This window comes from Anas acuta, chromosome 9, assembly GCF_963932015.1.
Source record: "Anas acuta chromosome 9, bAnaAcu1.1, whole genome shotgun sequence".
In the NCBI taxonomy this organism is placed as follows: domain Eukaryota; kingdom Metazoa; phylum Chordata; class Aves; order Anseriformes; family Anatidae; genus Anas; species Anas acuta.
Genome location: NC_088987.1, coordinates 7,262,771 through 7,289,742, shown reverse-complemented (window position 1 = coordinate 7,289,742; position 26,972 = coordinate 7,262,771). Strand labels below are relative to the sequence as shown.

Sequence of the window (26,972 nt, the reverse complement as noted above, 5' to 3'; positions counted from 1 at the left end):
ATTTCTTTCCCAGATAGATTCTTCATTTTTCATTTGCAAATGCATTGTTTCTTGAGGCAGCTAAATATTTTTGCTGTTCTCTCCAGAGTTTGCCTGGGCTTTACAGCAACAGCCGCTGCGAGGCTTACGGAGCTCAGCAGGCTGCAAGCCAGCTGATGTGGATATTATAGATATGTTAAACTGTGGCAAGTCTAAGGCTTATGGATCAAGATTTCGTCAAACAGGGATCTAATACTTCCCTTGCTTATGCTGGCATTGCTCAGCTTGCTTTTCACTGTAGCTATGAGTAATTTATACTGGGGTAAGCAAATGCAGAATCTGACATATGTTGACCAAAGGAAAAAAAAAATAAAAATAGTTAAAAGAATAATCAACAGTAAGTCAGCTGGAACAGAGCATATGAGGTCAGGGCAACTGTAATGAAATTACCTTTGCATGTAAGACCGCAGCAGGGTGATTCCCAGGAGAAAGTACATCATGATAGAGCACACCATCATGGCCAGCCCGAGGAGTATGGCCCGGTCTTCTCCAGCTTTTAGGGCTGTGACTGTTTTCCTTTTGTCCAGTAGATCGTGATCCCTGATTTTTTGGTAAATATTTCTGAGGTTGAAAATAATACATTCTTATGTGAAGTTCATATTTAATCAATGAGCCCTCTGCGGGGTGGGCAGTTCCACCTCCATACCCATCTTGTGGGTGAGAAAGGCTTAAGGGTCCTCAGGTGTCCATTTTCAATGGATTCACTCTGACCTGGTGGAAATTTATTCATCTCCAAAACAAATTACAGCCATTTCTGAAAAGGTAAAAACCTCTTATTGCAAATAGAAAGATTAGACACTTGTGCCAGCTCAGTAAATCCTTCTTTGGTGCAGCTTCATTGGCTCAGTATAATTCTACTGTGGATGAATTTGACCTCTCAATGCCAATTCTGGCCACTAGAAGATATTTAGTTATAGGAGGTGTCTTTTCTTCAGTTCAGTATAGTAACAGGTCTTACGTTACCACATGTAGGAAAGAGCCTGAAGAAAGTAGTCACCAATTTTTTATGAAAGGACAGTGTTCTTTCATGATTCCCTATAGGTTAGTGGAAATTTTCCACGCTGAATGTGACTCAAAGCTCTTGAAACACTATGGGGATTTTGCAATTGATTTCTGTGGTGTTTTTTTTTTTTTTTTTTTGATTGGGAGCTTATTTACTTTATTTTTAAAATTGCTTTCTGGAAGACCCGTTACTCATTACATTGAAAACCCTCACAGAAAATTTTTCACTAAAGCTATTTGTTCTGGGATTAAAAAAAAAAAAAGAAGATACAACAAACCATTCCCCCTTCAGCAGAGTCCTTTCCATTTTCTAACCATAAGTCCTTCTTTCATCTCCGAGCCTTTGATGATTCAATGGGTCATGAGGACACAATGGTGAAGAAGGAAATATTTGAGTACATTTCAAACACACTCAAACTTTGTGGGTTTAAAATGTACTTACAGACCTGAGGCTGGTCAAAATCTCCTGTGTTTTCTGTTACGGTTCTTTTGAATCATCCAGGCAGCACCCGAAGCATGTGAACCGCACGCCTCTGAGCCCTGGCACCACCATAACATGGACATAGAGGTACACGTGGAAGAAGTTCCTCTTCTACTGTCTGCAAAATGGCAGGTGAGCAACATCAACATCACTTTGGGCTCTAGCAAACCCACCACTCTTTTAAGCTGAAACCACCAAGTTTCACGCAACCGTGGAAAAAAAGCACCATGTGACAGACCAACCGTGTAATTTACATCCACTAATAGGGACAAGGAAATAGAGTTAAGACAGATGCAAAATCATACATAAGCACAGTAGAAACAAGAAAAAAAAGTTCAATCATAAACTCCTTGAAGCTGGAATTGAATTTGTGTTTAGATGATGAGTCATAACCAGGCAAAGCACATATGGTGTGGGGTTTTACAGCAAAAATTGTGCTGAGGTGCTAGTGCAGTCAGATAGTCTCCCATACCTACGACCCCCTGAAGTTTCTTCATCCTACTGTAATTTACATCTTTAGCTGTCCATGGTTTCTCTTCATCCTTTAAAGCTTGTCAGTGTTTTTCTAGTTGGAAATTAAATGGTAATTCAGCCTGTCAAAATTTTCCCTGGTGCTGGGGAGAAAAATATATTGTGAACTGGTAGATGCCGTTGCCTTCAAAGAAGTGATGTAGAGCAATAATCTAACGTTACTTTTCTATTATTATTTATCAAACTGTATTTAACTCTGAGAGCTGCTATTAGGATTTGCAGTGCTCCCAAATGGAAGTCGGCAGGAAGGAAGAAATTGTCATGCAGTTCCAGAACATTACCCGATCACACAGCATAACTCATGTCTGCATGTAGACACAGAGCACACAGTGCCATCACTCACTGATGTCACCAGAGCAGCTAGAACATAAGAAGGGTCACCGATGGACAATTTAAAAACAAACAGCTAATTGAGAATGGTTGCAAATACTCCTGATGTATTGGATCCTTCTGATGTAGAATGAGAGGTAGGAAAAGAGGGACTGAAGGGTTTGTTGTAGAGATGCACTCTCTGGCAGGTGGTGGGCAGAGAGAACGGTGTGTGGTCCCCACCTGCCTCGTGGTGGGTGGACATCAGCCCTGATACCACCCAGGAGACCCACTGCCTGACCACCCCTCCTCCTCCTCCCACTCCTGACAGCTCTGGGGAGGGAGCAGTGTGCTCCCTGTCACACCAGGAACACCAGCTATTACCTGGCTGCACATTTTGTACTACAGAGCCCTGATTTTGGGGACAGGATAGTGTACATACAACATTTTGCCACTAGCAGGGCAGCCTCAGCATCGCCTCAGCTGGAGCAGCAGCTATGGCATCTGCCCGTGTGCTTGCTGCTCTGTGGGGAGGGGACGATTTTGGGTACGTGTGAACTTGTGGCACAGCCCAGGGACCTCTCCCTGCTCGGTGAGCCGGCAAGGCGTCGTGCTCAGCCGGCTGATTCTGTACCCCAGGGCTGCACAGCTGCAATTAGCTGACAGCTGCCCTGCGTACACACACAGCACTGCGCCCCGACACCGCGCATCTCGGGGACTCCATCGAATACTTGTGGTTACGTGTGACAACTCCCCAAATAGGACACTGGCCTGGGTGGGGGTGTAGTTTGTTTTTAAAGCAGTGCCAGCTGTCAGAGCACAGATTCTGCAAAGACATTTAATGGAAAGCAATCCTCCAAGGACGAAAGGTCTTTGCTGTCCTCATCATTTCCAAACTGAAGTTCTCCCCTGCTAAATCTCCGTGTTCCTTTTGCCAAATTGCTCGCAGGATACGGGCTGGCTGCTCTACCCAGGTTCAGCTGCCAGAGAGGAAACCTCGGCCGTGACCGTGCCTGCCGGGGACAGAGCAGAGATTTCCCTCTCTGTATCTCCCCCCCCACACAGCAGAGCAGGGATCCCTCTGCAGGATGCTCCGTGGCTCCTTCTGTGCCCTGCAGGTGAAGGGAGAGGAAGGACCTGTGTGAGGGATTCTGGCAGCCTGGGTTATGTTATTAGCCCAAACGCTAGACCACCAGGGAGAACTATAGTGCTGGTCTGAGCCAGCCAGCCTTCCTAAAGAAGTTCTACATCTGCAGAGTTGCTCATATTTGCTGCAGCCAAGGCCTTCCTTTGCCATCATGGGGGACATGAGCTTTTAGCACCAGCTTACATAAAGGATGAGACTTGCCACATGCCCCCCATGTGCTCTGTGTGTTACTGGTGCAGGACTGGTGCAGGACTGGTGCAGCCCCGGGGATGCAATGGATTTATTGGTGTTTATTAGGAAAGGTCCTAAGGGTTTGCAGCCAGGTGCTGTCACACAGAGCAGGAGGGGGCTGAGGTAAGGCTTCTCCAGTACAGCAGTTCTCATTTCACTTCCAAATGGGTAGATCTAAGCATGCTGCAAAGGCAATCCAGGTTTTGCCCTGGAAAACTAGAATAACCAGGCACCTGCAATTGCTTTATTTTTCAGAAGATAAATATGAGTTACCTCCACTCAAATTTCTTCCCTTGCAGATGGGCCATGGTGCAGGTGCTGAGGGAGATGCTGCCTCTGTCAGCACAGAGCTGCTGTGGGGTTGGCAGGGTGGATACCTGTCTGCTTGCATTATTCAGAGTGACTTTGAATTCACATTTACCACTCGTATATCACAGTTAGTATGCAGAAGTCACTCAAATTACCTCATGTTGAGATGTCTGCTGATATCAGAAATCCTTGAATGCAAAACTCAGAAAACTCCTGTTTGTTACCTACAGTATTCCCAGTGCTCAGGGGCTTTTCTGCTCAGAAGCCAATTTCTTTACATTTTTCTTTACCGGGTATATTTAGCCGCATTGATTTTTGTTGTTAGAGCTATGGCAACATGCGATCTCCCTGGAGCTCTTACACAAATCTCCATGGTGGTTGTGGATGGATTCCTATTGGTAAGAACAGATTTCACTCACTTTATTCCCTCCCTTGTCCCCACCAAACCAGACCAAACCGAACCACACCAATCCAGTGCTCTGGTTTTCCAATCTTACAGTGCTGTGGAAAACATAATGGACAGCTGAGAAAGAATGAGGGCTTGGTTAGGTTTCCAAAGCCTAAAAAGTGGCAGATGGGGAACAGCAGATTTCCAAAACAGAGCAACGAATATAACTTTTGGCCTTGGTCCTGCAGAAGCAGATGCTGGTAAGACACCTCCCACCCAGGAGGAGACGATTCCCCTGCAGCAATGACCCATTGCTGCAGCAGGCTATTATTAAGGTTTGCTGCTACGAAAGTTTGCTGCCCCAGCTGACAATTTCCCATCTGAAGCTTAAAGAGCACAGAATTCCTAGGAAAGGATGGCTTAGGGGATGTTATTTGTCTAAAATTCACTGCCTGTTTGGTACAGTGATGCTGCCAGTGACCTTACATGTGTTAAAATTGCTGCCAGACACTAGCAAATGAATCCCTCCCGTCAGCAACACTTGCTCCACATTCACACCTCTCTTCTGCAGCCCTGAGGCTGCGGTCAGCACTCTCCTGTTCCCATTTTCTCTTCTCCCCCTTCTGTCCTGCATTTATTTATCACTCATAGGGTATGAACGATCCTTCCTGATGGCTTGACAAGGCACCTAAAATTGCCAAGGCCAGCGTGTAGGTACAGGGGTGCTGCTCCCACCTCTGCAGGCAGATGGGGTGAGCTCTGCCCAGGTCTGAGCAGACAGGATGCTGGCCAGCCCTGCTTAGCGCAGCGCCCAGCCCAAGTCAGCCAGCCCTGCAGGAAGACATGCTAGGAGCTGAAGGCTGTGCAAATCAGGAGCACGTGGCTCCTGGCCAGCCCGTCCTGTGGGCAGATATCTCCTGCAAGTGCCTAGCCTTGGACCATCCCGTCCATGTCTGTGTATTCACACAGAACATTAGCCTGGGGAAAATGCAGTTGCAGAGGAGACCTGCAGAAATGCAAGAGGCCGAGAGCCAGCTCCAACCAAAAGTCCATGGAAACCTGCTGCCAAGCTGAGGTCCTCCAAATATCTCTTTGGGATCAGAGTATCCAAAGCTGAGCACCTACATGGTCTTTGCAGCAGAGTTCAGCAGACTGGTTAATTCTCCAAAGAAACCCTGCATCCTGGGGGCATCTCTGGGGTCTGAACTCACCAGCCCATTTTCCCAAGCAGATGCCAGCAGTAATGTCTCATTAGAATATCTGAGGAGTGTGTTTTGCTAATTGGCACTGTAGATGTACTGACCTCTGCTTTTGTTTCACTGGAGTCTGATTTTTTGTGATTGCATTTAGCAGTGACTGCAAGGAGAACTGAAGGAGAGGAGGCAAGGGAGAAGGGGGAAAGAAAAGAAAGGGAAATGCGTCCGGTTGTGACAAGACAAGCTGTCCAGCAAATCTTACTACAAAGGAGAGAGATTTTGGAAGGATGAGTCTGAGTATTACTGACAATTGTTCTTTCATCAGCGATATTTAACTTCTTTCATTCCCAACTGAGTGCTGCTTTGTCTGAGGACTTAAAACCTCTCCTTCCCTTTCCTTCTCCTCTGTGCGATTCTCTGCCCCCCGGGAGACCCAGGAATTCGTTTATTCCTCTGTCTCGTCAGCCTATTTCATCCAGCAACACCACTGAAGCGGGCTGGCACTCTCCCAGTAGCCACCTCCCTTTCCACCTGCTTGTCACCACCCATCTGCTGTGCAGTGCCTTGCACGCATGCTTGCCCTCACGCATGTGCACAGGAACAGGAAACATCTCTGAGAGCTGGACACATCGCCCAGATGTGGAACAGTTAGACATGGTTTGGAGAAAGGGGGCTGTGAGCAGCGTAAGGAGGGGGGTGGGTGTGCTCTGGGCTCCTGGCTGGAAGCAGGACACCTGTGAAAGGCATAGAGCTGTGGCTGCAAAACTACACCTGGGGATTGGTGTGCCATAAAATGTGCAATGCGTGCATGCCAGCCTCAGGGATGGACCTCAGAGAGGAGCCGGGGGGAGCAAGGGATAAGAGGATGCACCCTTTGCATCCCCCCTCCCTCTCCCTATGCCCCCACTGAGGAGCAGTGACAGGGCACACTCCTAGAAATTCAAAACCCATCCGAGACAACCAGCATCGATGCCATTTACCTTTTCTCATCATGTCTGTAAGATGTAGAGCTCCGGCCACTGGTCCAAATAAACATTTTAGAGGGTTGCCCAGTGTTGTTTTTGCTTGCTGCAGTGGGACGATGGAAGGACCTGGGGGAAGAGGGATAGTTTTTGTCACTGCCCATGCAAAGCAGCAGTCCAAGTTACTTCCAGTGTGCCAAATCCCCTGTGGCTGTGCCCAGCGTGCTTTGAAGATGGACCATTCGTTAACGTGAGGTGAGATGTAAAATAATGGGGATGGCAGAGCAGTGGTGGAAATGAAGGACAAATCTTGCAAGCCCTTCCTTCCTGTAATAACTGTAGTTTAGAAGGTGAAATAGCATCTATCAGCCACCAGCTAAAAAGTGTTTTTATGGTGATCACAGCCAGAAATGTGTTGTGTGTCCTTGGGTCTAATCCTCACGCTGGTGTTTCTGCACTGAGCAGGAGGGTGCAGAGCAGCTGTCCGATGGCTGGAAGCCACATTGGATGTTGGACCAAGACCTCTCCCAGGCTAAGCCCCCAGGCTCCCTAGTGGTGGGAAATAAAATTATATATTTATCACTGCTCCCTTGAGGGTGTCATATGTGAACTGCCCGGAGGAAAGCCCGACTGGCTGTGCTCCCACAGCCTGAGTTCTCCTGGAGCCAGCCAGAGGTGGTGGTGAACTCTACCAGAGAGTCTGTTCTTTGAGCAAAACTTGGGCATGCATTAGAAGTAACCAGCAGCTTCTGCTGCCTGCCTGAACTGGCTGAGCTTCCTCAGCAGGGAGGGAGCAGATTCACAAACTCCAGAGCAAATCACAGCAGAGGGCCTGTCCCACCAAGGGGGTGCCAGCGGAGGAAGGGGGCTGTCCTTCTCCCCCATGGGGTCAGCGTGATTTCAGACACTCCTCATAGTGCCAGTGCCTTGCAGCAGTCCCTATGTGATTGCGTTAATGCTGCCTGCTTCATTAGCTGGGCAATCCAAGCTAACGGTCACTGTTTAGCACGCAATTGCATCCCTAATCTTGTGTAAAATCCTAACACTGATGGCTTTACATCAGCCACTCCAGAGGCCACAAGTGACTGAGGTCTGAGCTTCCTTTAGCTGAGGGTTAGCTCTGAGGTAAAAGCCTTCTGCAGACCAGTAATGTTAAGATCCCCCCTCCAAGGCCCTCCTTTGAAGACCTTTGTAAGACTTCTAAAATATAATGGCTACAGCCTACACAACCATCTCCTCCTGGAGAATACTCCCATGGGGCAGCTTACCAGCAAGCTGCTGTACCTGGTGTAACTTCTCTTTTGTACAGTCAGAGTCAGGATACTGGGTTGGACCCTGGGCTTTCTGCTCAGTTTTGCCTGAACAAGGTTGTTTCCTTCATTATTTACCCCATGTGGCCTCAACACATTTGCCTCTTGGCATTGTTGCCACAGAGACAGTCAAGAAGGCCAAGCTTTGGATTTTACAAAACACACCTTGTTCTTGGCACCGGGGATCTGTCCTGAATAAATGTACAATGCTTAAGGGAGAGGCTCAGAGTACAAACTGCACAACTCCTATGAACACATTTACACCCATGCCCAGGGCACTTCACTGCTCTGGGCTGGCTTGAGAGCACCTCTAAGAGCCTGTGACATCAACAACTCTGCCAGGGCTGACCCATCTTCTCTCATCTTCTCCCAGTCTTGTCTTCTTCTTGAACATTATCTTCCGGTGAATTTTATGGACCTCACTAGAAAACCTGACAAAGTTTCCACTAAGGAGTATCAGCATGCCTCCCACCACCAGCAGCAAACACCTGAGGCCCGTGGTGTGAAGAGAACCTGCTGGTGAGGGCCTGCTTCAAATTGCTCCGAAAGAGACGTAATTCTGAGGGTGAATCTCAAAATCCTTAGCAGGTGCTTTGGGTATTATATTGTGATCTGCTTGCCCTAATTCCACTTGTCTGTGGCCATAGCAGAAGAATAAAGTAGACTAAGAGAGACAGCAATAAGCTAACTCATAAAAGAAATGTATCTACATTAGCGGACGACAGTTACCACTTAGGGAACATTTAACGCCCTGGCAGCAACAACAGTAAATTGTGAAGCAGCAACAGCAATATCAAACAGTGTATTTCTGCCCCGTGACCAGACCTTGATGTACCGCAAGCTAATGGCACGGTGCAGGACAGAGGGACATAAATAACCCTTCTTGCTGGAGCATCTCCGGAGCTCTGGCTCCACTACCTGACTAATCCAACTGGCAGGTGACCTTGAATTTGGGTTCCTTGTTATTGGAAGGGGAAAAATGGACATTGGGGAGCTGGTGTTAATGTACTGACAAACGTTTAGGAAGACTGATCGCTAATGATGCTGCATTAATGAATGCACCTCTATTTCTAGACCTTTTTCTAAATCTCCCCTGAGCTTGGAGCTGAGCTCTCCACCTAGGTTTTGAGCTGAAGGTTAATGTCCAGGACCCAGGGTGGTCTTCCTGGGCTCCCAGAGGACAGACTAAAGGCGGCTCCGTGTCCAAAAGAGGAGAAGAATGAGGCTGCCAGTGACAAGTCATCACATGGGGATGCAGCTCAGCTGTGGGCAAAATACAGGTGCATTTGGTTTTGTTTTTAAAGGCAAAATTTCTTTTAACTTATGGCACAGAGGCTGCTGAGACTGGTCCAAAGTCTCCCAGGAACTCTGTGGTGGGCTTAGGGGAGAAAATAGCCTGAAAGAGGGTGGGCAGTCACCTCTCCCCTGGTGAGGAGGGTGGACACGTGCAGATCCCCATGTCAGAGAGCAAAGGCAGAGCCCTGCTTTGTGCAGTGCCAAGTCCCATCATCAGGGTCGTCCCTTCCAGCTCCAGCTATGTGCAGCAGTGCCTCAGCTTCACACGCTTCCAAAAAGACCTGATCTGAGAAGTGCATGGCTTTTAAATATCCCTGAAGAGATGTTTCATTTGAGGAAAGCAGTGCTAAAACCCTGACGGTGTGTGTGGGTAGGAGCACACAGAGGGGAACAGGGAGGGCACCAACTGCCCTCAGAAAACCACAACAGAGAACGGGATCAGAGGAGCAACGTGGCTGGGGAGAGAGGTGAGGACAGAGGGAGATAAACAGCCGCAAGGCAGCACCCAGAGGAACAGCACAAACAGGCAGGGCAGCTATGGCAGGAGCGGTTTTTCTCCCACCTAATTCCCTGAGAGGGTCAATCATCTTTTATCTCCTTTAAGCCAGTCCCCGTGCCATCGAGAGCACCGGCCGGAACAAAGCAAAGGCAGAGGCGATGCTGAAACGGCTGCCCATCGGGAACTGAATGCTCTGGCACTATTTATTTTTGAGTCCACATTTGGATTAGCTGTAAAGAGCTGTGTGGATAAGCAAGCAGGCAATTACAGCTGGGACGTGCTGCTCATGAATGGAAACGGCTCCAATCTGCTCAGGACATATTGAAATTCTAATTCAGTTAGATTCCTTTAGTTACAGCGTTCATCGCAGACGCTAAAAGAGATGGGATTAAAAAATAAATACAACTCTTATGCCTCCTTTGGTCTGCCTTCTCTGCTCTCCTTTCCCCCCCTCTCCTCCTCTATTTTAGCTGTTGTTTGACTTTATTTTCTGTGGCAAAATGCAGCAGTCTGCATTTAGTAGCTTGTTAATTTTTACTAGGCTCTAGCAGCCTGCAGTGGGCTGAACGTGTTCGCTGCTGACGGGTGGGCAGTCAGTGTGAATACCAGACCACCACCGAGGTTTCACATGTCACGTCTTACTAAAGACCATTACCAAGAGATGTTTTTATTATTGCAAAAGTGCAGGCGTGAAACAAAGATGCAGGGGATATACAGGCAAAGGGGATGATTTGCACAAGCACTTAATTGACTTGTCCCTGCCTCAGAGCAGTGCACAAGCCTACCAGACCATGCTGCCTCCCTGGTGAGCAGGTTGGCTTCCTGCTTTAGATGTAGTTGTGCTGTTTCACCTTTGTAGGCAGCTGCTATTGCACTGGGTTTGTGCAGGTATGTCAAGAAAAATCGGATCCAAAACAGTGGCCAGAGAAGAGGACCAGGAGTGCTGGACCAGCACTGCCAATGTGACCCAGCAATTCAAGCATGCTATTTAACTCTGCGCTGCCTGATTTTCCCTGGCTGTCACTGAAAGATGTATTAAATCTGCTGGCATATGCAAAGACCAGTTAGCTGAATCTAAATGTCTGGGATTGCCAGATGGGAGGAACAAGAGGAATGTGAGCTCAATCCCCCTGCCCACACTAGTGGTGTCTTGGACCTGCTGGAGGACCTCTGGACACAGACAGATGTTCAATCAGGCTGGGAATAGTACCGACCACATTAGTGTGTAAACCTGGTTATCACATACACCGAGTAGAAATGACTTGTCTTCCTTAAGACTAAGAAATGATCTTGGTGGGGAAAGGCAGATTTAATAACCCCATCCTACAGAAATGAGACATGAAGATGTGAAGTAGGCACCTCTGCGGTAAATCAAAGAACACAGTTCAGAGCTCATGAGCATGTTTCCTGTTTGTCTTAGTACAAAATTCTGCAGTGTAAATACCCTGTGGTGATTTCTCACCCTTTCAGAACCTAGACATCATTATCTGTAGCCCTTTGGTATTTGAATATGATCAGCAGTTGCAATCAACATTTCTGATAGATTCATGTGCAGAGATCAAATCCAGCCTGGGGAGCAAGCCTGCTGGAAAGTTAGAAATGAAATGGGCTACAATAAGGCAGAGGATTAGAAAGTTAGGAAACACAACATAAAAGATAATAATGATGTGCTCAGACAAGAGAGAATAGGAACAGCGTCATTTTGCAGAAAAGCAGTCACAATATCTACCAAAATAGTTGTATGAAGTGGATGGGAAATCTGGGGGAGTCAAGTGAGTCAAATGACTACAGAGACGAGGCTGATGAGCTGGGCTTAGTGCAATGCAGCACCAGTCTCTTAGGTAAAAATCAGTCTAAGCACTAAATCACCAGCTTTGTGGATGAGTTCAGCACACGATACACTGGATGGTACAAATGCAGACTTAGCCTCCCTAACAAACTAATACCTTGAGAGCTTATGAATCTCTATGTAGACGTGTTCTTGTAATATACTTTTTAGCATAAAACCAATTTTTCTTGAGAGTCAGGAAAAAAGATAATGAGAAAGAACAAAAGCAAAGTCTCTATAAGGGAGAACAATGCATATGCCTTCTATGCAGTTTTGAGACAACAAAGGGAACAAAATCTCTGCAGTCCTCTGAGGCCAGCAGAGCACTCTGAACAGTGAAAGGGCCATGTCTCCAAAACAAAAGCCCAATGTATTTTGGTCTCATAACTGGTCTAGAATGAAAACAATGTCAGGAGCAGGCACAGATACTTTCATTCCTCATCTGCCAATAATCTATATTAATTACAGCAAGCATCCAGCTTCGAGCTATGTCACTGCAGTGCTATTAATGTTGAAGAGTATTGAGTTTCTAAGGAGGTGAATGTCTTTTTCTCTCCCTAATCGTGATTACTTGGCTTAGTACTTGGGCTAAGCTTTTATTTAACCAAGATAAATGGATATTTCCAAAACCAGTAAGTTAACACTATGCATCACATTATTACTCTCTTTTCAGATTTCTTGCCTTGTATGCTTTTTTATGCAGCTGCTAAACACAAATAACAATAAGAATAGGAAGGAGGAGCTGTGCAGAATTCCATATGGATTAAAGATTGAAAAATAAATAAATCTGGTTTTGACCCATTACTTCCCCATTCTATGCCAGCATTTCCCCTCAATCAACGTAACATAACTCTATTATTTTCTCCTATAATTTCCCTCTCTTGAAACATGAGCGCCCACACCACATTTCTGCAGACACCACCAGCCTAGCTGACTAATACTGTGTTGCTTTCTATTTGGAATCCCTCTCTATCATTTAAGCTTATGTGCCAATGCTGTAGGTTAACATTCAGAAGAGCAGATGGGGAATTAGAGGCAAAACTTCTGTCAGTGATAACGGGGTTTCCATGCTTCATTTCCCCTAGGGCATGGGGAATGTTTTCCTTTTCAACAGTGCTGGGCAAAACTGCCCTAAGGAACTGGTGGTAGCAAGACCAGGCTCTGGCACCACATTGAAATAATCAGGATTTTCAGTTGTGGGATTTTCAGAGTATGTGGGATATGTCTGTATTTTCTACTTTTAGGGAAACTTGACAATTGTCTCTCAATTTTCACCATTTTTGATGAAATTTACTGCTTCTACCTTTCCTAAGAATCCCCAAGCCCCAGTAATCAAGTGAATTTTGTTCAATCAAAATGAAGAAAAGCTGTATTTACAAATTGACCTTGAAATCTTGTAGGTCATTCCCATCTCCTGTGGGATACAGCTGGTATGTATCTCACTATAATTGCATAGTATAGCACTTTTTTTTTTTTTGTAAGTTTAACCAAAAATGTTTCTCATAAATGGCTATTCTAAAGATCCTGTTTGCTACTAAAAGCTAGTATTTGAATTCCTAAATTTATTTAGATCAATTTAAGCAAAAATGCCTGGGGGAAAGGTTGCTAAGCTATCAGCTAACACACTGCAGGTGACCTGAGCTGCCCCCGCTGCAACACTTGTGTGCCTCACTGTAATACAGCGTAGCAGGTAAATAAAAGCTGATTGTATTCTTCTTAATGTGCTCAGAAGGCTTTTCTCCTATATTAATTTGATAGCAGTAATCCAATTACAGAAAACATCATCAGAAGTTGTTGTAACACGGATTGCATTTTTATTTTATACGTTGCAAAATGTTAACTTTCACCCCCCTCCTGCTTCTCTCCCTTACATTGGAAATGCTGTTGTGAATTCCTCATCTCAGCAGTTTTTTTTGAAAGCTGATATATAAGCTTAATGAAGTCTATCATTTCAATGCTCTTTGATATGCACTTCAGAAGAGATTGGATACTGGATTCTCTTCCTATTTACAGCCAGGTCAGGAGTGAAATGCAGAAGCAAACAAAGGGTAGGGCAATGGCACAGAACTCAGTGCCACAGTGAACACTTTTCAGTTTGTTATGTTCCCTTGGGACCAGGTTAGTCCAGTCCCCAGCTGGACCAGTGTCAGATGTTTAAGAAACATTCTCCTTAAATTGGAAGGAAGTTCCAGTGTTTAAATAAAATCCCTGCTGAAAGAACACTCAAAAACTCAATTTTGACCTTCATGCAAACCAAAAAAAGAGATTTTCAGTGTCTGTAAGGATTTAAAATTGATGTGGACCATTTTGTCCAGTAGTAACTTGAATTCCTCATAGTATATGTATTTATTTTTACCTTTTGCCACAATGGCAACTTAAGTCAAATATTCAATCAAAGGTGAGCATTTTATCACCTTTCTGCTCTGATGTCTGAGTCAGATGCTTAAAAAGTAACACCAGCAGCTCTGTAAGTAGTGGATGGATAAAGAACAGGTAAATCAACCTTTTGTGCTGTATCTCAGGGAACGTTTTCTTCTTTTCTTTACCTTGGTGAAGCCATTTGCTATCAGACCTTGCCACTATCAAAAGTGATCTGCAACTGACACCATACAGCTATTGGAAAACATTGCTACTTGAGTAATTTTGGCTGCTAGAGTGCTCCCGGTCACACCAGTCTGCAGGTGGGATGTTCTGGCTGGTGGCAGGAGCCTTGCTATTAAATGTTTTCTGACTGGTAACAGGCAATTTGCTTCCTCTTTCTCAGGTGCAGAGAAAGGCAGTATTTATTTAATCTAGAAGGTAGAAAGCTGGAGCAGACTTAGAAAGATCATTGCCCAGCACCTTTCCACAGCTTCCCTTTATACCCCCAGGAATGTTTTTCTTCACCACTGCCTTAAAAGCTCCTGCCTCGCTCATGGCTGCTGGGGCAGCTCTGCTTTTGGTAGCCAGCTCCTCTGGGGGCTTCTGGTCCCAGGCTAGGCAGGACATGAAGGTCTCCACAGGGTGACAGAAGATGCTTGTCCAAGCCATTGCTACCACCAGTCCTCCCAGAGGATGCACCACCAGTGTTAAGGTGAAGGACTCACTCTGAGACAGCACAGCTGGTTCTGCTTCTGTAGGTTTTGATGCACAAAATAAATTCCTGTGAGGTATGCAGGTACTGGGCATTGCCTACTGAGCAAAGGTATCCATGTGTGTGTTCTTATCTGTGGCCCTGCTCTGACTCCATGCCCCTTGCAGTAAATACAAACCAGTCAAATGACACGGAAAGTCCATTTGGCTCCAGGAGTGCCCTGGCCCACCTTTCTGGTCACCTCTAAAAAAGCATCACCCCAAACGTCACCTTGGCAGTACTGGGGGGAGTGCCAGCAAGTGCAATAAATAACTGATAGTATTTCCTACAGCATCTGTACTGTCACTTCCATGGAAAACACAGAGCTGATCTAGGAGGACTTAACTGGGGAGCTGTAACACAATCACGGTGAAAAGCAGCACTGGAAGACCGCCCGTGGATTTCAGCAGATCAGATTCCCCGTAGTTAAACTAAATGTCATCACACCGTACGTGGCTGCTGATTTCAGGTTTGCTAATTTGTAAAACAATGTGAAGAACATGCTGCAGTTGTGAGTGGAGCAGCTGAATTATAGGTACTTACACAGCACAGTAGGGATATGAATTCTGTTTATTGCACAAACCTGCCTCTATAATTAATAGAAATAGTAACATTTTCTTGCTCTGCTTCCATTAATTCAGACTGATAGCTTTGGAAGATTGGATTGGATTAGGAATTGCTTTTTTATTTTTTTTTTGGAAGAACAGGATAGAACCACAGGACTTTCTTGGCTTTTTTGCATCAGTCCTGATCTCCTTCATTGTGCAAGGAGCAAAATTACTAGCAATGCCCTGTTGTTTGTAACAGACCATCTGTCACCATAATTGTAGCTTTGTTTTGTTTTTCCCATGCTTCTGGGAGAAAAGACTTAAACTTCCCCAGCTGCCTGTCTGCACTGAACATTATGAAATGTATTTTAAAACCTTGAGAAACAGCCACAGTCAGTCCAAAGCCTGCTTAAACCCCAGCAGTTCTCCACTAACGTTGGCACCTCCTGATTAAAACTGGCTTCAGGGTTTACCTAACAAGCTGCAAATGATCTGAACAGCCATGACTCCTTCAATGGGGGTTTTATAGGCCTTTCCCTCTCTTTTAGGAGGCCTGAACATACCAAGGTTTCAAATTGTGCTTTATTTATCTCAGTGGTATGGCACAATAAGCACTGTTGATACTTTATTGAGGTGGATAGGAGGGCATGGCATGAAGCAGAGCTGATGCATGGGTTGGTTTAGCCATCGCTGGCAACAAACAAAATATAGCACAGGGTTCAGGCTGGGCTTATTTTAAATTTTGGGACTTTTTAGGGACTGGAAGAAGGGAGTGGCTGGAAAAGTGGCGTGAAAGCTGGACTGCTGCTGAGGGGCAGTGGACTTCACCTTGCCTGATGGAAAGCTTTGCCCCAGCACAGCCAGCAGCATCGTCCCTCTCAGGGTCAGAGGCACGCGAATGGGTATGTCAGAGAGGACTTATTTTCCCAATGGTTCATTGAAAAAATATTAATCTTAATATCTTTCTTACATGAAGTACATAGTGACCACTGAGCTGGTCTAAGGAGGACCTTTTATTGATACGACTCCGTAGCCAAGTGTAATGCAATTAAATGAGTGGATTTCATTACGTATATTGACAGGGTGTCACTGACGATTTCCATTCCCCCTATTATTTCTATAAATAAAGTCATGCCATAATCAGAAAATATGAACGTGCTAAGACCTCCATTAATTCTTCCCCATACTAATCTAAGAGCTGGGCAGATGTTTATTAATACCTTGTTACACTGCATTCATCAGCTGTTACCAAGAATAGAAAGGCTGAGACCTGATCTCATGCTGAAGGTTAAATAAGAGCAGATCTGCCTAAATCTAGACTTCTGATTGACTTTTTGACAATATTTTTGTTCCCTATCTAAATATTGTTTAAACTTTTAACCTTTCTTTCTCTCTCCCTCCTTCCTGATGTTCTGTGGACCACTCCTGAAGCCCAGTGGTGTTCCCCTCCCTGCAGCCTGGAGTTCAGCAGTCCTTCAGCTGCATGCTGACATCTCTTTTGATTTCAGTGGAGCTGAATCACATCAGCCTATGACCTGCCCTCTGTTTCTCCCTCCCAGAAGGTATTTAAGGAGTAATGGTGCAAGGTGAGAGCCCAGGTCCACCCCACTCAGTGCTAGGCCCTGGCTAGTGCCTGCTGATGGTGCTCAGGGGTGGCCCTGAGGAACAGAAGGTATGGATGGACCTGTGCTGAGCTGTGGAGGTGCTGTGACCAACTGGTGGGACCTCACGCACCCTTCTGGGTCCCTGTTGTTGGCAGGGACCAAGCTGGAGCTGGTTTGTCCTCTGGCCCAAGCCATCTCCCATTGTCACCTGCACCAGCTTCTCTGCCAAAGCAGCTCCACGATGTAATTACTTTCTCAGTGAAAGTACTTTTTTCCTTCTTCAAATCTTACAGAAGGAAATTTTGACTTCTTTGAAATGTAGTGCTCTTTAACCTAGGGTCACTCCCTGATCTTCTCCTCCCCTATTTCTCTAGCACTTTTTCTTCCCACTCTCCAATCTTCCTCACCACCTGGTGTGGGCTGGGGCAGCTCAGAGCCTCTCACACTGCCTTTGGTGGGGCTGCACTGCCTCGTACCAGCAAAGCAGCTGTCCTGTGACCTCTGCAGACACTGCAGATGCTCTCGTGTGCAACGTCTGTGCCTACATGGCCGTATTGAGGCAGCTCTGAGCTTCGGGCTGCTGCCAGCCTTCCTGGTGTGCTCAGGCTGCCTGTGGGGGAAGGAGGTGCTTGATTTCTGGGATAAGACAACTGATGTACAAACAGTGCTGATTCACATCAGATGTTCACTGAAACAAAACATTAGATACACGTCTGTCTTACTGCATTGGGGCTGCAGTGGATCCAATTTCCTTATTTTAGGAAAAGTTTGAATCTTGCTAGCAAAACTCAGTGAACTTTTACTGAAGGACCCAGCCTCCCAGGCTATTTCTTTTCCCAGCTCATAATTATTGTAATTTTTTGCAAGCTCATTGTATTTTCAGGTACACTAACATGGATGAGATGAAATTGTACATGTCTTGTGATCTTTTCTCCCCTGATTACTGGCCTGTTTCAGTTCCTCATTTAAAGCTAAACAAAGGATGGCTATTCCCACGACTGGCCTTTATTTTTGGGGGTAAGATCTAATGCACTAAAACAGGTGGGGCAGCTCTTGGTCTGAACCTGCCTTGATGTTTTTGGTTGGGCAGCACTTGAAACAAAACTAGAGCATGTTGTGAGCTGTCCAGGGCTGGGGCTGGCCTTTCATTGCTGCTACACCCAGCACCAAGCACCTGGGGGGTTTTGGTCTTCATCAAGCCTTAAAGAAAAATTTGAATAAGAATGTTTTCAAGATAGGCTGTCCACACTACTGTGGAGGATAGGCATGACCCAATGCCTATCCCATGGTCATCCATCCAAATCCTGGATCGATGAACTGGCTGATAAGTACTTTGAAATGCAAGTGTTGGTGGCCATCCCATCCCATCCCATCCCATCCCATCCCATCCCATCCCATCCCATCCCATCCCATCCCATCCCATCCCATCCCATCCCATCCTCAGAGACAAGAAAGACAGATGGAAAACAGCTCAAAAAAACAACAGACAGGGCCCGTGTCAAAACTCCTGACCTTGGGAAACAAGAAGGTGGATGCAAAATTAGACTGCCTGAACCTGCAAAATGTGTATGCAGATACCCATGCTGCTCCTGTACTCTCTCCTGGCTTGATTTCAATTACAGTACTCAGACCTTGCTTTGTATAAATTAATTTGGAAGTTCTGTAGAAAAATCAAATCAAATCAAAAATCTTATGTTGCTTCCACCACTTTTTAGCCCCTGCCCATCTCCTTTGAGTTGGATGCTGCTTGTCTATTATCTTGTCTGCCACCTCTGAAATTACCCACTTACTTTTTGCACTCTCTTTTCCTTTCTCAGAATTGCATTTGCAGAAATGTACATAAACACCTATTCTTCAGGTCAGCATTTCAGTTAGTTTTAAATTGTACATTTCTATTTCCTAGGTCTTTACTTATTTATTATTAGTTATACTGAGTCTTCTTCTGAGTGTTTGCATTGATCCTGATAACTCTGTTGGGTTCTTATCTGTATAAATAGATCAATAGCTTTTGGATTGCACTTTCTGAAGCAACAGACTGAGAGGCTTGCTTCAAACTTGAAAGCTTATGTACTGAATTTATTAATATAGCCAGCCATTACAAATGTGTGATCCATAAAATGACTTCAACCTCGTTTAAAAATAACTGAATTTTGTACATCTTCTTCCTGGCTAGTTGTATTTTGCAGTTGCCTAAGTTTAGTAACACCTTCTTACTTTAAAGACTCAAAGTAAAGTTCAACAGCGGAAAGGGTACTAACAGGGTCATGATGAAGTTCTTTCTGGAGTTGACAGGGTTGGGATAATTGCAGGTCCCAGCAGTCAAAGGGTGTGTGGAGCATCCTGGGCTGCTCAAAGGGACTAATCTAGTCCCTTAGGAACTAACAGGATTAATCTAAGAGGAATCAATCTCCCATCTCAGATAGGAGATGCTCCTTTCTCTTAAACTGCAGCAAAACAACTCCCCCTCTAAGCTGATACTGAATTGAAGTCAGGCACAGAACAAGACTTTCCATTTTTATTTCTAGCTTGCTCAGAAAAGACCTCTTTGCGCTGTCTTTCTCCAAGCCAATTTTGGGCTAAATAAGAAAACATAGTTCTACAAAATCTCAGTGTGAAGCCAGCAGAAACACAGCAAGATAATAGTGTTGCAAGATAAGGGGGATTAAGATTACCTCTGGGCTTTTTTGAGAAACAGGGGGTGAAAAAGTTAATGGAATGCTCAACTGGGAGATGTTGCTGGGACCTGCAAAAAAAATGATAGACCAAGATAGCTTGTCTTAGTGCACAGCAGTTGCTCCTTGTGAAACACCATTGCACATCCAGCCTTTTCCATGTACATTGAATTCTACATGGCTGATGACATGGAGTCTTTTGGAGCTCTGGGTAATGAAGCTGATAATTTCCAGCTGATGTACGTAATAAAGAAGTGGCTGAAGCAAAATGATTTGGCCATTAGCAAAATTAGAAATACAACAGCTGGCAATGCAGTAGCATAATCATTGCAGGATGGGTGCTGTGTCTCCTGTTGGCTGTTCAAGGATCCTTTGGAGGGTGGGGTGAGGATTCATGCACAATTTGTTACCATGGTGGAAGGCTCTGCCTATCGATTACACCTCATTTAAGAAGGTCTGGTGGTTACATCCCGTCTACTTGTGATATTTCTGGGCCAATTTGGCTCTTGCTTAATGCAGGAGACGGCTCTGGTGCAAGCATGGCAGTGCCTCCTACGTTCCGCTTGCAAGGACAGCACACACTGAGAATTTACTTGTATTGTTGTGGAAATTATAAGCTACTTTAATCACTGTGGTGAGTTTAAGTGGAATATTCTGCAGAGACAATAACAACCACTGACAGTCCAAATTCAGCGGAGGCCTGATCCAGCTTGTATTGAAACTGAAGTAATATTTCTATTGTACTTAATGGACACTGGCCTCAGACTCAAAAGAGTGCACTTCAGATTGAACTTCTCTGCTTTTGCAGAGATCTTATTAGATTTGCAGAGCTGGTATTAGATTTGCTCAGTGGTATGAGAACATTACTATGCCGTTAAATTACTTTTTCAGTTAATAATAAATTCTTTTCTACAAGGATTTTTTTTTTAAGTCCTTTTTACCTGTTTGCCTTCAACTGGTTAGGGAATTCATTCTGTCTTTCTGTTTCAAACTATTACACAGAGCTACCCTGCAGGAGGAAACAGCTCTTGTCCGCTTCTCAGATGAGTACTCTGCATGCTAAACTTCTTGTCCCTTGTGCAGGATGTCACTGTTTTACTGCTGCAACCAAACCAAGAAGACCTTCAAGAGTTAATGGGAAGCCTACATCAGAACAGGTTTTGACCCCAAACTTTTCCAGGGTGGGGCTCAGCACCGCCTTCTGGGGAAGTGGTCCTCAGCTTCTCATAGCTGAGCCTTTTCTATCACAACATACAGATACACTTTGTGAGCACATTTCCAATGAAACAGATCTCTGAGATGTGAACTGTGATATATTATTTGTAGTATTTACATCTATAATACCAGCAGAGCGCTAAGTGCCTTGTAAAGGTGGTGGAGGACAAAGTCCCTGCCCAAAGAACTTAATAGTCATATTTTATTCGAAATGAAAAATATCCATACTTTGAGCCTGTATGATACTGGATTAAAAAGGCTTTTCTCCTTACATTAGCACAGAGAAATACAGCCCCCTGAGGGAAACGGAGGAGAAAGCTGTGGAGCCGAGCTGGGATCAGGGAAGATTGGGCCCCACCGTGCCTCCCTGGCTGGTTTTCCCTGTGCAGAAGATGGATGGGGGCAGCAGTGGGGATGTAGCCCTCAGAGCCACCTGCTCTAGCAGCAGCCTGTGCTCTTGGGACATGACCAGGTCATCCCGTTTCTCAGAAGTAAAGAGGGCCTCAAACATGATTCCACCTCATGATTCCATCATGAAACATGATTCCATCACATTTACTTGCTCTTTCTATGTGCAGCACATCACAGTGACAAAACTGTTTCTAAAAATGTATTAAATATATTTCATCTATGATATCATTAAAACTGAATGAAAAGTAAATCATAGCATCTGAAGAAATCTTTGAGAAAAGTCTAAATTCCTGCATCAAGTATCATTGACGTTCAGTGGAAGTGGGGTACTTCTGCCCTAATGAGCACCAGTGAGAGCGAAATGGAGCACAGTGCTCAGGTAGGAAACAGCAAGCACATCTATCTAAAACATTTTTGAGGTGAGGAAGGCAAACCCACCATTACACATTGCAGGCTGAGAAGCAAAGCTGACGAGAGTTTTGAAGCCCTAAGTTGCAGCTAATTGCAGAAGTCTAATGTGTTTCCACATGAGTGAGGCTTGTAAGCACAGGACTGGAAAATTAGGATTAGCAAATGAGTAAATTAAACTGAAATTTGGGCAAAGAGATAGGAAAGTAGATTTAAGTGCTTCAGCCATCATGGGCTTTGCCTTCCAATGATTTTTTTTTTTCCTTTGAAAACAGTCTATGAATTCGTACTGGATTTGAAATTGTTTCCATTACAGACACTAGAGATTTTGCAGGGAAATCAGCTGGTATTATGGAAGAACAGTAACAAGAACACCACCAGAAGAGATGTAGGCTGAAAGTGCTTCCATTTTGATTTAATGATCTTGCTTTTGTGAAACTCTCAGCACACAAACAATTCCTGGGCTTCACTCCTGGCCACAACACAAAGGCAAAAATACTCCATGCAGACCTTGCTGAGCTGCTTCCGGATCCCAAGAAAATGTTTGTAACAGTCTAACCCCAAATCTGACTTTGCAGGGTTAATTATCTCTGAGACCTAGGCAAGACACAAAGAAAACTGCACAATACAGGCAGGACAAATAACTCTGGCAATTGACTGCACAGTGGGGATGTGACCCAGTGGTGGCAGGCAGGGGACACCTGTGGCAGACCCCTGGGGTGTGCAACGTGCCCCAGCACCTGCACTAAGCTCCCTGCCAAATCTGCTAAGCTAAATCCACTTCCCAGCAATGGCACGTTGATTAACACAGGAGTTGGGGTAAAGAAGCCTCATGCTGATGCTGGAATGAGCCAGAAAGCTCAAACATGGAGAAAGCAACAAGCGTTAGAGAAGAGCAGGTTGGGCATTACCACGATGACTTCGTCACTGCGCTGTCTTTCCAACAAGGACATGGAAAACCTGACATTGTATTTGCTCTCAAGGAACATTGTAAGGGTGTTAGCATTAGGAGAACGGAGATGCGGAGCAGTCTGGCTACTTTCCATGGTCGTACCTACTGAGCCACAGTTAGATCCAAGGCTTCCCTCTCCAATTTGCAAGGTTAGAGCATGCTGATTTCATCAACAAGGTCATTTTAGCACCAGTGCTTAATCCAAAACCTAGTCAGATATTTTTTTAGGAGATTTGAGTAATCTCTTTAAGAGAATTAACAAGTGCTGAAGTCCCAAGGAACAATCATCCCTGTCTGGAGCACAAGGATTTGAGGTCAGAGCTAGGTGAAGGGTCTTTTTAAGGCAGGCTGGAAACAAAACAAATTCCCTTTAGAACCAGACTGCTTACAGGGAATAGAAGCACACAGCCTACAAGTGATTTTAGGTTGCTTTTTGGGTTCAGCTGTTGGGCTGTTCTGGAGGCAGCCCAGGATGTGTGGCACCGATGCTGCAGTATTGGTAAGGCAGGGGTTGCTCCAAGGGGCTCCTCTCTGAGCCACAGTCACCTGCAGTCTCAAGCAGTCTCAAGAATGTTTTGACGCCTTTCCAATGTGTCACCACATGCTGCCCGTTGGCCCTTCGTGATACAATGCTGGCCCTGGGGCTGTGTGTTGGGAGATAATTTCTAGTTAAGGGAAAATTCACTCAAAGTCACTCATGCTCAAATACCAAGCTGTTAATCTTCAGTAAATCCTGGTTCAGAAATTTGTCCCTTTTTTTTTTTTTTTTGGATAAATGCTTAAAAAGATTATCAATGGATATAAGGTCAAATGTTCATTTGAGGCTCTTGGGTAAAATCTTGGGAAGTGCTTTGAGGAATTGGCTTTGAATCCTTGCATCCAAAGCTACTCAGCATGTTCTGGTTGTTGGATGGATATGAAATAAACCATTTCTACATGCCCTTGGCTGAGAATACGTGGTTGACATCTCATAAGATTAGCCTTCCTCTTGCAGATTGCTCCAAGAATAATAACAGAAATCCCACAAATGCAGTGTTCCCACAAGGTTCCTATCATGTCAGGCAGAATGGCCAGGAAACAGCTCACGGCACTGTTGTGATATTAACCCTTACACCCCCCTTCTCCCCAAAAGACCGATGAAATTTTATCTAGATCCAGAAACAGAGGACGTCATGTTGGCCCTGCGTGGGTGGCTGCTGCGGATGCTCATCTCAGGCACCCTGCTGCTTCACAGCTGGCAGCGACAGATAAATTTATCAGTCATCTGAGCCAAGGTTCACCAGATGGAATTGCATTCTGCTTAGAGGGAATATTGGACTATTGCAGCCTCAAGCGTGGAAGTAGTTTTGGGTATTAAACTCATCTTAGCTTCCAAGCTTTGGACTGAGAGAGAATTCGGAGCATAAATGGGAATCCTGAGGCCAAATACCCCAAACTTGAGAGCACATAAAGCAGCAGTCATACCTGGAAGCAGTATTACAGCTCACCTAGTGAGGTTTTACAGGGAAGTTTTCTATCCAAGACATAGAAAGCTTGTTATATATGTGTGGCTGATAAATTGCAACAGCAATGATTTTACCATAAAAAGGAACAAACCTCCCATTAGACAAGTAAGAAGCAACATTAAATCTCATTCCTCTACATACAAGAGACATTTATATAGGGACCTAGTAATATTTTGATACTTGGAAAAATGGCAGCTTAGATGAATAAAGAGAAGAACCTAACGTAGCATATAGCAATCTTCTTGGCAAGGCCTATAAAACTGAAGGTAAAAGATACATGGCAGGTGCTGCCTAAAGGAACACAACAGTTACACAATAGACAGCCAGGGAATATGGTAAATACAAGAAGAAATTGTTGGTAAATTCAACACACCCTTGGCAGACCATTGAGACCAAGCAATGGGGTTTAGGACACCCGCTGCACTCACTGCAATCTGCTGCTAACCACATCCCGGTGGCCTGGCTGGCTGTGGCTGCTGCAGGAGTGAGAAGAGGGAAAGGGGCCCAGAGGGTGCTAAAAGCCTGACGGTAATGCAGGCCTGACCCTGAGATACTTTCTTCTATTAATACCAGACTGAAAATCTGAAAGTCTGAAAGCGTAGTGAAAGTACATTACAGGAAGGCACGCAGCATTACACAAGTCATTGAATGTTCATTCCTTGGTTTAACATTTGTTTCAGCACAAACTCTACCAGCTCCATGGGATCAGTTCCAGGTTTATTCCAGGGCAACACTGAACAGCTAGTGCCTGAACCAAGGGGCCTGTGAGGCTGCCAAAGAAAAACACCGGGGTTAGAAGCAGCAGCTGCTACTGCCTAGCTCAAAGGTTTGACATGAATTTTGAGGAGCAGAAGCGATCCCCATTCAGACTCCTGGTCACCGAATCTTCCCCCGATCAATCAGATCTCCAGGCCATGCTGGAGACCCACAAGTCTCTGAAAGTTCAGCTAAGCTTTCAGATGGTTATCACAACAGAGCTTTAAGTACAAATGTACAGCATCTGCCAGCAGTAATGAAAGCCTTCTGATGGGCCTCTCTGTAATATTCATACTTTATGATAGCCTAAAACCACCTCGTCCTGTATCAAACTCATCGCTATTTGCAGAAAGAAAATCAACACATAAAAAAACCTGAAACAAACATAAAGCAATGAAATGAGAGAGACTTCCTTAGTGGTTCTCGGAGACGAGGTGCCTAAGGGTATAGAGCGACTACATAATTTACAGGTCAGGAATACACGCACCTACCATATGGGTATCACACTCACGTACCGTTACCTTTCTGCACATAAGCACACAGAACTGGTGGGGTAGAACCAAACAACTAAACCTTGCTTCTTTTTCAGCCCCTCGGCTGCAGACTGAAGCCTGCACAGACTGCAGGCTGCTGCTGGCAGCAGGCTCGCACAACACACTGCTCCTACAGACATCTCTTTTTGGTAGCGCTTTCAGAAACACAGGGTTCAGTTCACATCGTGGCTGCGTCAAGTGAGGAACTAGGAAGCACTGATACTTGGAGATGCATCATCAGGACATTTTTGACGTGATATACCTGAATGTTACAGCTATACCCCAACACTGCTGGGAGCTGTAACAGCAGGATTTATGGTTGTTAACGCACAGCATGCTGCTACTAGTGATAGCATTAACATAGATCTCCCAGTACCAGTGCTCTTTATTATTAAACAATACTAATAACATATATTTTCACCTGTAAGCAGAAGCATGTGCTGAGGGCATTCCCTAGCAAGCCTGTGCCTTTTACTCCCCAGCCGTGCCTTGCTCAGAGCGCAGCCCCGCTGACCCAGCTGGGGCACACATGGATGTCCCCCAGGCCATCTCCTCAGCAACTGCAGCCAGATGAAACACCCAAAACATCTGCCTCCTGCTCGCTGTCCCTTGGTGTTTTTGCTAAAGTGGGTGCTAAGCCTCTTACCTGAAGGGCAGAGGTACAACCTATGTATCAATCACAAAGCAGAACGGTCGGCTTGCAAACAAGCTAACTTTTGGTACTATACTGACTTCAGACTTGTAAAAATACCATTTTTTTTTCTACTGTGTTGGCTCTAAACATGACCTGAGGTCATAAACTAATACATGGAGCCAATGCCAGGTGCTCAGATGATACAAATTGTCATTAGGGATCTGTTAAAGTTAGTTGAAGCATGACAAGGTAGAGCCATCAGCTGCTGTGTGCTTGCTGGCTCCAGGTGCTCTCCATCCCAGCCAGATTGGGAACAGATAAAATGCTCACCCAGGAGACATAAGAGTTGGTTTGCTGGGAGCAGTTTTGGAGAGCTTCTTGCTGAGGTGCTTTGAAGGAAACAGCTTTTGGGAGTGTTGGCCAGGAGGAGGAGGAGCTGTGTGATATGGGGGAAGGTGTTTGCAAGCAAGGGGGAAAGCACCATTTGTACGTCCAAGGTACTGCATCTAGTACTCTGAAACTATTCCCTTTATATCTGTTCATTGCTTCTTTGAACATTCAGTTCAAGTCAGGCTGACTGTATATGCTTTCCTCCTTGCGTAGGCATGCAGGTATGGGTGAAAAGCGCAGAAAAACACGTACTGATTTATACCTATCACTCTTTGACGAGAGCAGGTGGTGGGTTCAGGGTTTTAGTTCAGCTGATGGACTGTACTAAATGCAGCCTGGCTCTGCTGCTCTTGTTTATGGGTTATCTCTGATGCAATCAAGTTGCTTTGGAAGTATTTTAGAATGTGAAAAAGAGCCAGCTTTAGGCTGGCTTTATAGGCAATAACAATAGAATGATATTATTTAGGCTAAAATAAGTCAATATTTGGAAAGTTCCACTCTTGGTAAAAAGATCTTGCCTGAGGGAGGCTGCTTGGTGCTGCCTGTGGTGAGGGCAGCTCAGCACCATGAGCAGCAGGAGAGGAAAGGCTGGTGGGACACAGAGGGTCTGAAACTGGGAAAATAAAACTGGGAAACTGGAACATGGGAACAGAGCTGTAGTTACAAGGTGGGGCAGGGGCTGAGTGGGGCTGTGTGCCTGGTGG

General features: G+C 45.2%; 1 protein-coding gene and 3 long non-coding RNA genes across 16 annotated transcripts in view; 3 read left to right on the top strand and 1 right to left on the bottom strand.

Moving 5' to 3' along the window:
* Positions 1 to 26,972, bottom strand: part of LOC137860961 (calcium-activated potassium channel subunit beta-2) — a 128,444-nt gene that overhangs the window by 7,262 nt on the left and 94,210 nt on the right. For 5 of the 10 annotated variants that reach the window (XM_068691837.1, XM_068691841.1, XM_068691840.1 and 2 more), the window contains 2 exons: positions 6,614 to 6,724; positions 430 to 600 (listed from right to left, as the gene is read on the bottom strand). In XM_068691837.1, coding sequence (XP_068547938.1) covers positions 430 to 600; positions 6,614 to 6,724 — 282 coding nt within the window. The remainder of the gene's footprint in view (positions 1 to 429; positions 601 to 6,613; positions 6,725 to 26,972) is intronic. The other 5 variants (XM_068691839.1, XM_068691844.1, XM_068691838.1 and 2 more) reach the window with 3 other exon arrangements.
* LOC137860964 (uncharacterized) lies at positions 467 to 6,627 on the top strand. Its single transcript, XR_011099288.1, has 3 exons — positions 467 to 605; positions 1,493 to 1,654; positions 5,407 to 6,627. It is a non-coding gene; the product is annotated as an uncharacterized lncRNA (long non-coding RNA).
* LOC137860965 (uncharacterized) lies at positions 13,045 to 17,262 on the top strand. Its single transcript, XR_011099289.1, has 3 exons — positions 13,045 to 13,218; positions 14,503 to 14,643; positions 14,933 to 17,262. It is a non-coding gene; the product is annotated as an uncharacterized lncRNA (long non-coding RNA).
* The window catches only part of LOC137860962 (uncharacterized), a 51,044-nt gene continuing 50,257 nt past the window's right edge, over positions 26,186 to 26,972 (top strand). For 3 of the 4 annotated variants that reach the window (XR_011099285.1, XR_011099283.1, XR_011099284.1), the window contains exon 1: positions 26,216 to 26,375. This is a non-coding gene — a long non-coding RNA (uncharacterized lncRNA). Of the gene's footprint in view, positions 26,376 to 26,972 lie in introns of all 4 variants that reach the window. The other variant, XR_011099282.1, reaches the window with a different exon arrangement.